Source organism: Nymphalis io, chromosome 5, assembly GCF_905147045.1.
Source record: "Nymphalis io chromosome 5, ilAglIoxx1.1, whole genome shotgun sequence".
NCBI lineage: Eukaryota > Metazoa > Arthropoda > Insecta > Lepidoptera > Nymphalidae > Nymphalis > Nymphalis io.
In genome coordinates, this window is record NC_065892.1 from 6828456 (window position 1) to 6843131 (window position 14676).

Sequence of the window (14676 nt, forward strand, 5' to 3'; positions counted from 1 at the left end):
TCACTGGGCCATGTTGGCTCTTTACCATATAATTGTGTTCAATTGTAAGTGAATATTCATGTTCTGAAGCTATGCCTCTACAAATTAATAGAAACGGGGAATCCTCGTCGTTTCGTGTTTGAACCAACGCAAATCTGAACTGTTGGGCGAATTTCATGTATTTTACGACAACATTCGTATAATAATAATAATATTTAAAGATTTTCAACTTTTATTTAACTAATGTAAACGCCATTAAAAAGTAAATCACTCATATTACATTTATCAAGTTGATATTCTTTATCGCTTTAAAATGTTCGATGAATTCAGTGATAATGATTTATCTGGAAATTTAAATGAAATTGTTGGGGATATTAGTGTCTTGATAGCTGGAGGTGGTTAGTCGAGCATCATTTAACAAATTCATAAAATGTGGGAGCAGATATATCTACGTTTGACTTAACGTACGAAAATGATATATATAAATGTAATGGATATTTATATGTCGGTTATGATAAAGTAATCTTCGACTTCATTTGATGGATAAATAATTATTGTTGAAATACTAAGCAAAGTCATACGTCACGTCTAATTCGACAGTGAATAATCTAATTTGTACGGTATAAGTGCTCAATAAATGTTATTTCCCTTAAGGATAATAGCTAGATTTTCTGTTTATTGTGTACTCGACCTCCGGCTATGATTGATTGCGTCTTACAGGGAACTTCTTCTAGGAAAAATTACGCTGTTATTTTTTCTAATATTTATACTACAATACCAAAGAAATACGATATGTTATTTGTACATTTTATCAGTTAGCTGAAAGTAAAACATGTTCCACAATAAAAATGGTCATTTGAGATCTTGAAGACGATATTTATTTGTAATTATTATAATTTGCTTAATCCGTCGGTTGTAGACTTTTTTTCTGTCATAATGTTGAAATTACATAGTTTAAGTAACACCTGAATCTTAACCTACGATTGCGGCTAAGCACCACTGAATTTTCATGTGTTTAAATTGCGTTTATAATTCATCTGATGGCTCAGTGTTCAGAAAAAAAATGTAAAGAAAAATGTCATGAAAACTTCATGTATCTAATTTCACTAAAAATCTGTAAAAATGTGCATCCACTTACTCGCATTGGTCCAGCGTGGTAGAATAAGCTTCAAACCTACTCCTCAAAATGGAAATGGAACAGCAGTGCAAGATTAACAGGGTGCTACTAATGTTTTTATTTTATATATATTAGGTATATTTTATCTAACATGTTATAATTTACTTCGATCGGGTTGTATGAAAATAAAAAAATTCCAAATACCAACATTTTAATTCTATTATCAATGATTTTCAATATATTCTGTCTTTTATTGTACAATGAAATATTTTCGACATACATTTTACAGTTAGAAATTCATTAAGTTTACGTCTGACAATTTAACAATGCTATTTAAAAAAGTAATTTGATTTATTTTTTATAAACTTCTAAATCAATTAAATTAATTGAAATTAACTGTTCACAATATCTGTATGTCTATTTTATTACATAACAATATGGCATATAAGATGAAATTGTTCAGATATCAAACACACGCGGGTCTTAAAAAGTTATATGTACACACACACACGCTTATAGGAAATGTTCAAAGTTGAGACAAACTGCTACCGTTTATACGTGACATGGAAAAACTATCATTAGCCTACATTTTCTTATATGCATATGGTTTTGCGTTGAGGTTATGCATGTGTGTGCAAGAGATCTTAGATAATATATTTCTCTTCTTCAACTTCAATGAAACTTTTTAACTTTTAAAAAATAATTTCCATAGTACACAGTTTCATTTAGCTTAAAAATAACCTTTCAAATATTTCATATGTATTTAATTAATTATTATTAGAATTAATGCAAAAGGGTAAACTTAAAACTCTCGAAAGATTTAAATTTATAAATAAGTAATCAGTCTTTGACAAGGTTACGTGGCTAAGATAGGTAAACCCATTTATTAGATTTTGCTATAATTAAACAAACGATAATTAAAGATTTAATTTATATTTTCTAAAATTTAACTTAGCTTATAAAGATAAAGAGACAATCGTAGATTGAATAATAAAATTAATATATAAATTGTAAATCACATTTTACTTAGGCACCTACTTGTTACATAAATAGGTCGTTTCCTAATTTATCTTTCAGTGTATTGTATTTATTTTGGCCATTTAGACCTAAAACTAGCTTATTATTTACATTTCTTTTAATGAAAACTTATGACAACAATGTCTTACAATTACCTAGCGATATGTTACATGATTTTGTACAATGTGAATGTTGAAAATGAATTATTTACGTTATTATATAGCTTTAGGCTTAAACCAAAATAAATTTTATATAACTACCGAATTTTATACAAAAGTAATGGTATAAAAGTTGAAAATCGCCAAACGCCATTTGAACCTGAAACAAATTTAATGTCAGAAACGGTTGAACGTATATTTTAGATATAAGCTATAAGCTAAAATACCTTATAATGTAATTTTGTTGCCTATATTATAGTGAAGAGAGGATAAATTTACATAACAAAGTTTGTTCAATTCAATAACACTTACCTATAGCACTATTACGGACGCCCAACACCGAAGCAACTTCTGGCTGCTCCATATCGAAAATTAGTTCGGCGCGTGCCGCATACAGGTTGTATATACTTGCTATGCAGGTCAATCTCAGACTACCTCGTATGAATGCCTCGTTGCGAACGACAAATAAAACTTCACCTACTGACGGCAATCTATTGTCAGGCCCCGATCTTTCAAATACGATCTTCTTATCCTCTTTTTGGGGCCGTCTGATTTCCTCTTTATGAAGACTTATGTAAGACTCATCCAAATACTGAATATTACTTTCATCGTGAAATATGTTGAAATTGATATCGTCATCGGGCTGCTCAGTCGTTGTCGTTTCTGATTTCGATGGAGGATCCCATTTGAACCAGTCCGGTAACTCGTGCACAAATGAGTCCATGTCGATCTGAGGCGGAAAAATAAAATTGAATAAGGAAATAATAAGGATAGGACGAATTACATGTACAGGATATTGTTTTCTGAGATAATGGCTAGTTCGCTAAAAGCTAATGTTGCTTGGCGCTGCTTTGTGATTAATGACTCGCCTACGCAGTGGGCAGAAAAAACTATGGCGCCGTCAAAGCGAAGTAGGAAAGTACAGCTTCATTGTTCCACGAACCTTGTATTGGCATCTCTAGACTGGACATTTATTGAGCGCATGTTTCTGTTTTTCTATACTTTTATTATTTAAGAAAGATATGGTATACTTTAAAAACTAAATATGTATGATCATATTTTAATATCAGTGGAGATCGAAACGGGTATTTTTATTAACTCTAAGAATACTTTATCAATATTTCTATCTTTTTAATTAAATGTTAAATATATCATCTGAAGTAAGCCTTTTGTATTCTTACTTCTAGGCCATTGAGTGCAAATGTAAGATTCGCTGAAGGGTGTGCGGGTGGTGACGCACATGTGGCTCGTAGTGTCGATCCTACCCCGTACCACGACCGATCCGATACTAGCTTTGGACCCCACTCCGGAGACTCTGCAAGAAATAAATAAATTTAATCATTCCATGCACGCCATGCGGGTCTCATTTCTTATGTATACGAATAATAATTTAACTATATGTTTCAAAAACGTTTTTAATATTTTTTCAGTAGATTTAACATTAACTTAAAAATAAATTAGCTAGCTCGTTAGCCATGGCTATTTAGGAAGTAAACTTGGTGGAAAAGCTTTGTGAAAGCCTGTCTAAGTAGGTTATTTATTCTACCACCACGCAGCAATGTCTTGTTTTGCGCGGTTTAAAGAGTGGTAAAGTAAAAGTAACTATCTCTTACACTCTCACATTGCTGGACTAAGGACTCCTCTCTTTTTGAGAATAAGGTTGAATCCACTGCGCTGCTTTAATGCCAGTTGGATAATTGAAGTGAGCGGACCAGTGTAATTATAGGCATAGGGTATTTATATCTTTACTATCTCTCACGTACTAAGTAGTCCATTTGTTAGTCTGTTCCTATATTAAATTACTAAAAAAAAAATATATTTTTTATATAGAACATACAAATATTTCAGGCTAATGCTTTTTTACTATTAATAATGTAAAAATTAGATCTCAACAATGCTCCTAAAAAGCATTCAAAGTCTATCAGTTTCCCGCCAGATTAAATATGTATATAATAATATATATAATAATATTAAATATTATTGATTAATTTAAAAAAAGTGACAGATACTCTCCAGTAATATTTAATAATAGTTCGTATTACATCTAATATTATATATTACAATCTGACTTAGTCTTACAATAAATATTAATATTTTGTTGTTATAAATAAATAAATAAAGTATTTAAAAAAAGAACTATTAGGAAAGTATCGATTTTCTGTTAAAAAAAATATTGTCAGTTTTTTAACATAATTATTTTGGATTTGTTTTAAGAAAAACTATTTGTCATTTTATAATATTTCCATATTTTTTTAATAAAGTTTTGTTTTAATATCAATTTAAAAAATGTATGAAGTCTGGCATTAAAGCCTACTTACTTTCAAACATAATTAAACAAAAATTGACACATGCGTTTTAATTAAAATTCAAAGTAGGTCGAAAAATATATTTTCATTTCGTATTTTTTTTCGTAATTTAACCGTTCTAATTTCATGTTGGAGTTGTAAAAACTCTTATTGCTATATTTTCGCAACACGGTAACACTGTTACCGTTTAATCAAGCTTGTACAATCACATTCAGGTTGTCTCTAGAGAACCTTTATTTTTTTAAGCTCGCATCAAATTTAATCAGCGAGAAAAAACAATAATGAAATATACAAACCAGCCACGTTGTACCATTTAACTGTTATGTCCTCCTATTTATCAAATAGGGTTATTGGCGATCTGGTTGGAATAAAACTTAACATATATTTTTAAGTTTGCAAAACTAATCTATCAAGTTGAAGGTCTTACTAAGTTTAAAGCGTATCTAGGATAGGGAGTTACATAATGAAAACATCGATCTTCATCGGCTTCTGAGCCAATACGGTCTACTTGAACCTAACTTACTTTGGGGTCAATTTGTAAAAGAGAAAGTAATATATATTAACAATTATTATTAAGGCCATATTATATTATCCATCGAATTTGCTTTATTTTATTTTTTAATATAAAAAAACATTATTAATAATTATAGTTTGCCTTATAAAGCGCTCTTGAGTTAGATTTATTAAGTTTATAAATATAATATTATACTTTAAAGTTATAAAGATATAAGTTGTGAAATATATAATAGTATGTTACGTAAGAAAACTACGGGATATCGAACAGAAAACAAGTTCAATATCGCTAACATATCGAAATGAGTTTTATTTCTTTGGCTTTATTCAATCGATTTATATTGGCAGGTGAATTTTATTGCAACGAAGTAATACGGAGCAAACCTATGTTCGGCACGTCCGTTTACATTCCTTTCGCCGCATTGTACTCAGCGACTAGAATACGGCGGTATAAACAAACATTGTAAATATCTTCAACGTGAATGAGCATTGAATTTTGTTTTTATTAGTACATTACTTACGCAATCTATGGATTTCATAAATTCACGGATGGCAAATAAAACGTTGTAACAAGATTTAGTATTTATGCTGAACGCACGCAGCATCATTTATCAAATTGTAAATTTTAATTTGCAACCAATATAAATGTAATAATAATAAATGAGGCAGAATAATACTTCAAAAGCTCGCTACAAGTATTAATATATTACTAGTAATAATATAATTAGACTTGGTGGTAAGGCTTTGTGCAAGCCCGTTCGGGTATGTATCAACTATTCATAACATATTCTACCGCCAAACAAGAATTTAAGTATTGTTGTTTGGCGGTAGTTGTTTATTTTTGATTTAAAGGGTGTGTTAACCGGTGTAACTATAGTCACGACGGATATAAAATCTTTGTGCCCAATGTTTGTGATGCATTGGCTATGTAAGGGATGGTTAATATTAAATAATAACTACATGAGAAAAATAAAAAAAACACCTTTGTTTATCTGTTGCTCTCATACCGTTTTAACGTAAAGACATATTACAATAACAGCCTGTAAATGTCCCACTGCTGGGCTAAGGCCTCCTCTCCCTTTTTGAGGAGAAGGTTTGGAGCTTATTCCACCACGCTGCTCCAATGCGGGTTGGTGGAATACACATGTGGCAGAATTTCGATGAAATTAGACACATGCAGGTTTCCTCACGATGTTTTCCTTCACCGAAAAGCACGAGATGAATTATAAACAGAAATTGAGCACATGAAAATTCAGTGGTGCTTGCCCGGGTTTGAACCCACGTTCATCGGTTAAGATACACGCGTTCTTACCACTAGGCCATCTCGACTTTTTTTTCAAGACATATTATTATTGTTAATTATTTGCATCACATATAATATTAAGGGTCGCTTTTGACGGACAAAGGCAGACTAAGAGGCGCGCATCTATAGACTTAAACGCATACTTTGACCCATTCATTCAATTTATATTGACAAGAAATTTAGTTTCTAAATAACTTATCACTTACTGACTTCCTTGCTCGCTTATTAAATATGAGCAAAATTAATTTATTACAATCCCCAGTTTCACATTTAGTTGTAGTTCTCGGTGAATAAGACCCTGGCTGTTTCACTACTGGCTGCCCGACTTCTTGTCTATTTACATAAATCACTTAATAGTTTTAACAGACATAAATTTACAATAAGTTTTAGGTTTCCGGCTAAAGCCATTATATTATATTTAACAAATGTATATCCAAGCTAAATATACCGCCCCGCTTTTATAAGCTTTTAATTCGATTATTTATTTTAAAAAATAACAATTTAAGAAGAGTAATGCGTCGGTACTAAACCACCTTAATTAGCGATATTCAAATTCAGCTTTTTAGCTTATAAGGCAGCTGATCCCGATATCCTGGGTGTAATCTCCAGGTTGAGTAATTATAAAATAGTTGTAGAGTTTTTCTGGCAAGAATCTCAGTCAGCATCAGCAGTCCAGTATCTGGAAATTGGCAGTGTCTATATCATAAAAAATATATTTCATTTTCCGTAACTAATGTTCCGAAGTACTTAGATAAATGTAGCACGTTATTCAAGTTAATAAGGATTTAATTATCACTCAATAAAGAACGCAAAAGTGGCTACCGTTATTTTTATATTTATTTTCTATGAAACATAATATGTTATAGAAAACTTTATTGTGAACATTTTCCAAATCGACAAATCTGTCTACAAAGTTTTATATAACTATTACTTTGTAGTTTTTATATCGTTTACGAAATTAACGCTCAGATAGGAGATTTCTCCGATTGAATTGACATAATAGACTATTTATTTTTGAATCAGAAATATTTCATAATGTTTTTATAAGCTTAACTATATTATTTAAATTAGTACTCGTTTTGTAGATTGAAATAAATAGCTCGATATAATTTGAATGATTTATTAAGACTTTAAAGTAATAGTACTACCTGTTAAAGGGCTAAGGTCTTCTCTTCTTTTTAAGGTGAACGGTTGGAGCTTACTCTAATACGTAGCAGATTTTCACCCGCCACGCAAGTGGTTTCTACATTTAAATATGGTTCAAACATATAGAAATAAAAGTGTATATATATATTTCTTAAGAGATAGAAGTAATGGATATACATCGAAATTTCGAGATAGATTCAGAATTCATCTCGTACTCGCGGTGAAGAAAAATATAATTTAGAAAGTAGCATCTAATCTTGCTTTTTCTGAAAAGCCTTTGCCCAGCTTTGCGATCTTAACGAGCTGTTATATTTTGGTTAATAGATCTTATGGCGAGTTATCCTCTGCCTAGATTAGATCTGTTGTTAATGTAATGAAATCATAAGTAATGCATAATATTTTAAAATATTTTTTGTAGTTTTATATACAAACTATTTATTATTTTAATTAGTTGTAGTTAAACTATTGTTCATCCTTGATACATATAGCATATATCCAAATAGGTTCATACTTAATCTACTACTAGTTTGCTTCGACTGAAAATGTCTTATAAATTATTTTTTTAATAAGCAACATTATTTTCAGAATCAAAAAAATACATAGAACAATTTATCGGTTATATAGCATGATAGTTAAATAATATTCTGTATATTAGTGGTTAAAACTACTGTGAATTAAATAGCAAAAATACATGTTTTGGTTGAAATAAAAATTTATTAATTTGGCTTCTATTATATGGTTATTACTTATTGTATTTATCTTCTATCACGAATATACTCAAGCAAACATCGTTATGGAGTACGCGAGGTTTTGCAAAGCAATGTATGTATACGTAAATACAAGTATACATACACTCCCTATTCCATCGCTCTCATAATCTGATGGCACGGCAACTACGACACGACTGAAAAGAGTTCAGGTGTAGGACCAACGGCTTTACTTGTACGTTTCGAGGCAAGTGAGCGTAAAAACTGCATTTTTTTAAAATCCGGGCTTCTACTGATTTCTCGACTGAAAAACTTAAAAACCTTTTGAATAGAAGGACTCGAGTCTTAAACCAAGGAAATCGAGGTCTGAGTTAACTACAAATTACAAGTTATCTACAAAATCGAGACATTCACGCTTATTTAAACTCTAAATGTGTAAATATACAAACCTCATAGTCTAGTGTAAATATATATTATACAATACTCATGGTCTACCACACGTTTTAACTCAATAATTATGAACCAAATTTATATCCTATTTATACTCACCAACTACATCTAGCGGTGCGGAGCGTATTTCCGTATGGAACGTGGGAGCGTCCGCCGACACTTCGCAACGGAAACGACCCGCCATCGCCGGTGTCGCCTCTTGCAGGACTACCCGCCTTGCTCCTGACCGCGATATCTAGCAATTTATTACCATAATGTTCATATTCATTACTTACTCACTAACGGCTTTTACCTATAAATGTTATTTAGCTGGTTATTATTTATTAGTTAAACAATACTCTTTTCTTCTCTCGAATATCAAATAAAAGATGAAAGAAAAAGATAAACGCTAGTGTGTTTTACTAAATACCCCTAAAAAGTGCTTATAAGGCCGTTAGTTATAAAAAATGACTAAAAGTAATTAAATTTCACTCTTCACTTTCATTGTAGTTTTTAATTCGCGATGTAATTGCCGATGGCTGCTAGTGTTCAACAAGATATTTTTAACATAAAAAAACAAACTATATTTGGACGATGATTGACGCTATAATTAATTTTGCGCCAAAATCAAATTAATGTGTATTTCAACTAGTGTAATTTAAATGATGAAATAATTGTTGAAAATTATGCTTGATAAAGCTGTGTCCAATAATTAATTACAGAACCTAAACAGAATTCGCCACCTAAATTTCAACGAGCACCCATAAAGTAATGAGCAATCATGAATTTAATCAGTAATTTTTTGGTAGTAGTTAATGGATATAATTTTTATATATTTTACTTGTTACGAAAATTGCTTTAAACATATTTTTATTACATTTTATCATTCAACTAACGTTAAGACTTACATCGACTTCAATTCCCGGTAACGGAAAAACTCTTGTATGAGGTAATTCCTTTGGTATGTATCGATAGAATTCTTCTCTTCCTCGGTACCACTTTACACTATACAGCGTTTCTTCATCTTCTAACTGCCATGTACATTCCAGGGTTACTGTCTCTCCGATTAAAACAGCGCTTGGTACGTTTATCTCCAAATTGTGAAGACCTCGAACTCCTATGAATAGATATGAAGCGAACAATTACTTTTTTATAAACATGACTTAACATTTCGAATTAAAACTTATTGCGTAAGTATATAAAAATGTGCACAAAATATATCGAAAATACCACAGCAATAACATTTAATGTCTAAAACTTAATCATTCGTAAAGCCAAGGGTGAAGGAGCAAACACTGGATAATGAAAAAGTCTTAAATAACTTGTTCTTACATTTATATAAGAGCCAGTTATTTAAGTAAATCGTATATGGCGACCACCATGTGGTCTCTTGCGGGCTAAGAGCCTGTACTCCTCGACTCTATATAAGAGGAGTTAAGTTGTGCTTAATACACCCCGCCGTGGTAAAATAATGTTTAAATAAATACTGCGTTAAACGCATATATTGTTACACATTTATTATAAAAGCATCTATTTAAAAGATATATTATTTAATAGCTATCTTAATGGCTATCATAATTATATTCACAGGCTCCGCTTAAAAAATCCTTAAATAATCACCCAAGCTAAACTATAGCTGAAATGTACCGCACTCAAAAAAGTCTTTGGCTTATAACCTTAATCAGCATAAAACCAGATCCTTACTATGGTTACTAAGATAAGTAGAACATATTATCAGTATAATGCCTGACAGTTGAAACAGAGAAGCATACATATCTCTAAGGCTATATTACAATGTAATTTATCTTGTCCGTAACACTAATCTCTAAAAGGCGTCCTTAAAAAGACGACTCATTTTATTACAGGCAACACATCTCTTGTACTCGTACATATGATATTCCAAACTATGAACGCACACAGACAACGCTCTAGTGTTTGCTATACTTAGCAACATACGTTCATTACCATTTTGCTGCCATATATGAACCGTCGTACACTTATTGCACTTATTATATATATATATAGGTACCACCAACTCATCAGATACCGTCAAGTACCGTCAAACAGGGCAACTAAGTCAGTGTAACTATAGGCCATAATCTAGTTCCCAAGGTTGGTGGCGCATTGACGATATAAGAAATGGTTGATATCTCTTACTCAAATATCTATAGATGGTGGCTATTTACCATAAGGTGGCCCATTTGCACGTCCGCCAAGATATTATATAAAAAAATTGCTTATATCTGTTAAGGAGGTAATATTTTTCATCTCAAACAGTGAAAAATTCCTGAGCTTATTATGACTCATCATACGCTGTCTCAGATCCTTTTTTTAATTTTTATTTTTTCACGCAATGGAAACCTTCATAAAGGTACCTCGCTCCCATGGGGTGGAGCCCCACAGCCCTAGGGTTACGCCCTATCTTTTAAGCCCCGGGCGTCGGGGCTGTGAGAGGCTATGAGAGGCTGTGATAGTAGAGACTAAATATAAAATATTTTTCAAATTTTCCTAGTCTAAACTGTATCAGATATATACATGCATATGAGACGGCAACTATATGAAGGAAATATTTTTTATTTTTATAATAAGTATATAATAAAATCGGTTAAATTTTTCTTCTTGGGAAAAAAACGAAACAGAAATAAGTTCTATTAGACAGAAAGGCGCTAATGCAATATTTGCGGATATTTTTTTCCTTTCCTTTTTTAGAAAGGATAGTCTGTATTCTGACGAATTGGCTTTCATTAATTGAAAATGCGTATACGGGTATTTGCGGCCTTTTGTCTATATTATACTTATTATTTTAGATCTCACTTTGCTCTAGACAAAATCTTAGCTACTTTTGTAATCTAATCTTAATTACTCTTTTATTTTAAAAGGTAAAAGTACATTTAAGAATTAAATATAAAATACCAAAAATACGCTTACGAAAAATAATTTTAACAAACAAAGTAAAAAGTTGAAAAATATGAACAATATTAACTTTTCTACAATAATTATTTCGGTTTTTGAATTATTAATCAGACATAAGCTCAGTTAAATGTATACGCTAAAAAAATACGCCTAGGTACATACATAAATTAACTTTATATGATATTGATCTGCGATAATGGTATAATGGTGGGTTTAAAAATGAAAAATGACATTCGTTGATTTCATATCATTTGTAGCAGGACTAATCTTTTTTGTATAGTTATTTTTTTAATCCTTGGCATAATCAAAAAAGACTAAATGCAAAAAGATCGGAATTATGTACTATAATTTGTAAAACAAAATGTAAGATTTACTTCAAAAATAATTAATCAATAATTTTATAAATGTTATTGCTAGTATAAAGAGTATACGAACAATAACATTATCCATTTATATTTATCATTATTTATTTCTATTTTATATTCTAAGCAAAAATCGATGGCGTTGTTGAATTTTTGCCCAACATAATGCAGTTATTTGGCATAAACTATTCTAATTTGGTAGCTATTATATACATACTTTCTTTCTTTTGTTCAATCACTTAAGGTAATAAAAGGTTCTCAGAGTTTCATTCGGATTCGGTGATAATATTCCTTTTTATAGCTACTATATATACTCTAGACATGTACGAGAAATATTGAAACGTTATTTTGATTTCCTTTCTTACGAATACGGCTCTTGTGGCTTACTTCCAAAACAAAGGGTATAAATTAAAGGTACAGCCAAAAACCATGTACAGACACGAACGTTTTCGTATTGTAGATGAAGAGCGGCAAAGAACAATAGCAATGCCTGTTTTGAGAAATTACCAACGCTAATATTCTTATTTATGATTTTACTGGCGATATGATATCATTGTATCTTGTTCATTTATTTTATATAGTTCTATGAGACATCCATATTATCTTTTTTTGTATATACTAAAAGATAATACTACATACTCATAATAATGTGTTAGAAACATTCATCACATTGAGGTAGGTAACTATAGATACCGAATGATGTTCTATATATATTTGGTTAATAGTTATGGAAATGACCGTGAGGAATAAATATTCTTAATGAAAATCCCAGTCAAAATTCATAGACACAATACGCTAAATTTTGTACCGAAGTATATTTTAGAATTTCGACAAAGAAATTCCCACGGGGCATAAAAATATATACGAGTATAATCATCAGACTTCAAATTTGGCATATAAATAGATAAATGTAATCCATAATAAGGATTTTTCGAAATTCACCTTGTAAACTATAATAGCCTTGTTTTGCTTCACTTACTATAGTCAGATTTTTTGGTATTCCATATAATTTTTCCATAATACAAAAATAACGCAGTTGAGACCACAAATGAAGGTGTAGGTATTAAATTACTAGACAGCTTGATATAAATGAGCAAACCTGTGTCACTTGCGAAATGGAAGAAAAAATGTATTGCGTCGCTTGCTCTACTTTATGTTTTTTCTTATTTGTTACTCTGCCAGCTATAGTAAATTTTGTCCCTCGTGTCAATAATATGTGTCGTGTCAATAATAAACTGGCTCATTCATCCATTCAAATCGAAATATACAACAAAGTAATACTATTGGAAACAACATCTAATAATGGATCGACGACAGCCTCCTCCTCCTGTGCAAGCTCGTCTGGGGAGGTGCCACCCACTCATCAGATATTCTACCGCAAAACAGCAGTACTTGGTATTGTTGTGTTCCGGTTTGAAGGGTGAGTGAGCCAGTGTAATTACAGGCACAAGGGACATAACATCTTAGTTCCCAAGGTTGGTGGCGCATTGGTGATGTAAGCGATGGTTAACATTTCTTACAATGCCAATGTCTAAGGGCGTTTGGTGACCACTTACCATCAGGTGGCCCATATGCTTGTCCGCCTTCCTATTCTATAAAAAAAAGCCTCGTCGTTATTGTGATCGGAGGTTGGCAGCCCATATGGCCTTGCGCTGCCGTACGCAATAGCGAAGAGTGCGACAGGCGAGATCTTCTTTCGCCAGATGTAGAGAGCTTAAGATGTATTAAATTTATAGTAATTTAAAAACACCTCAATATATACGAATTTATCAATTTTCCAATCATACGGAAAGTTATTGTGGTAAAATTACTGGACAATATGCAGCGAAATATAAATAAATCAAATTTAGGATTACTTGCATCTTATAATATTATGTAATTAAAAACTAATTGACGGCGTATTTTTAGTTCAAACAATGGCTTATACTTAATAAGTTTTCACTTACTTCTCTATCTTAAATAGCTAACTTAAATGTCAAAGAAACAACATAGATTTTTTTATTTAAAGAAAATATTTTTATTATTTTATTTATTTATGAATGTATTTTTAATCCAATATATATTTTACATTTCCTATGGGGCTTAGACTTTTGTTCCCATATAAATGGTTTAATTGATTAATACTCCAAAGTTTTAGAAGAACATAGAGATAAGTGATACTTTATCATTAGTAGCTCGAGCTCGTTTGTTTCTTTGTTGGGTATTTTATACAGAGTTGTTATACAAAATGATAAGAGAAAATAAATCGGCTGACAAAATTTATCGTCACTTTCTTTTAGTTAAGGTTCGTCACCTCTGAATGTTTTTTATACATTCACATACTAAATGATATCTTCAAAATTGAATTTAAAAGAGCATATCTCAACCACATATGTATAACGTTCTATTTTCGAATAAATGTCTATTTGTAGTATATTCCTAAAGCCAGGTTAAGGATTATGATGGATTAATATTATAATAACAAACGTGCCACATTACAATTTCCGATAAGCCTTAGGAATTAATAAGCTAATTATGAAAGCAATAGACGTACCATATATACATATATGTAACATATTGATGTTACATATATTGCAATCCCTAATTAAGAGAAAATACATAAAGAGTCTGTTGGTATTATTTATTATTCATAAAACTATTAAAATGTTAATTTATAATCTGATCAAATGCGTGTTAGACTTGATATAGAGTATCTTATAAATAATAGCAAAAATACAGAATTCGTG

The 14676-nt window shown here is 31.1% G+C and overlaps 1 protein-coding gene across 1 annotated transcript in view; it reads right to left on the reverse strand.

The window, feature by feature from the left end:
- Positions 1 to 1895: 1895 nt before the first annotated feature.
- Positions 1896 to 14676, reverse strand: part of LOC126768533 (uncharacterized) — a 44784-nt gene continuing 32003 nt past the window's right edge. The window contains exons 3-7 of the mRNA XM_050486707.1: positions 9584 to 9792; positions 8796 to 8931; positions 3453 to 3586; positions 2584 to 3001; positions 1896 to 2431 (exon numbers count right to left, since the gene is read on the reverse strand). Coding sequence (XP_050342664.1) covers positions 2370 to 2431; positions 2584 to 3001; positions 3453 to 3586; positions 8796 to 8931; positions 9584 to 9792 — 959 coding nt within the window. The 3' untranslated portion in view covers positions 1896 to 2369. The remainder of the gene's footprint in view (positions 2432 to 2583; positions 3002 to 3452; positions 3587 to 8795; positions 8932 to 9583; positions 9793 to 14676) is intronic.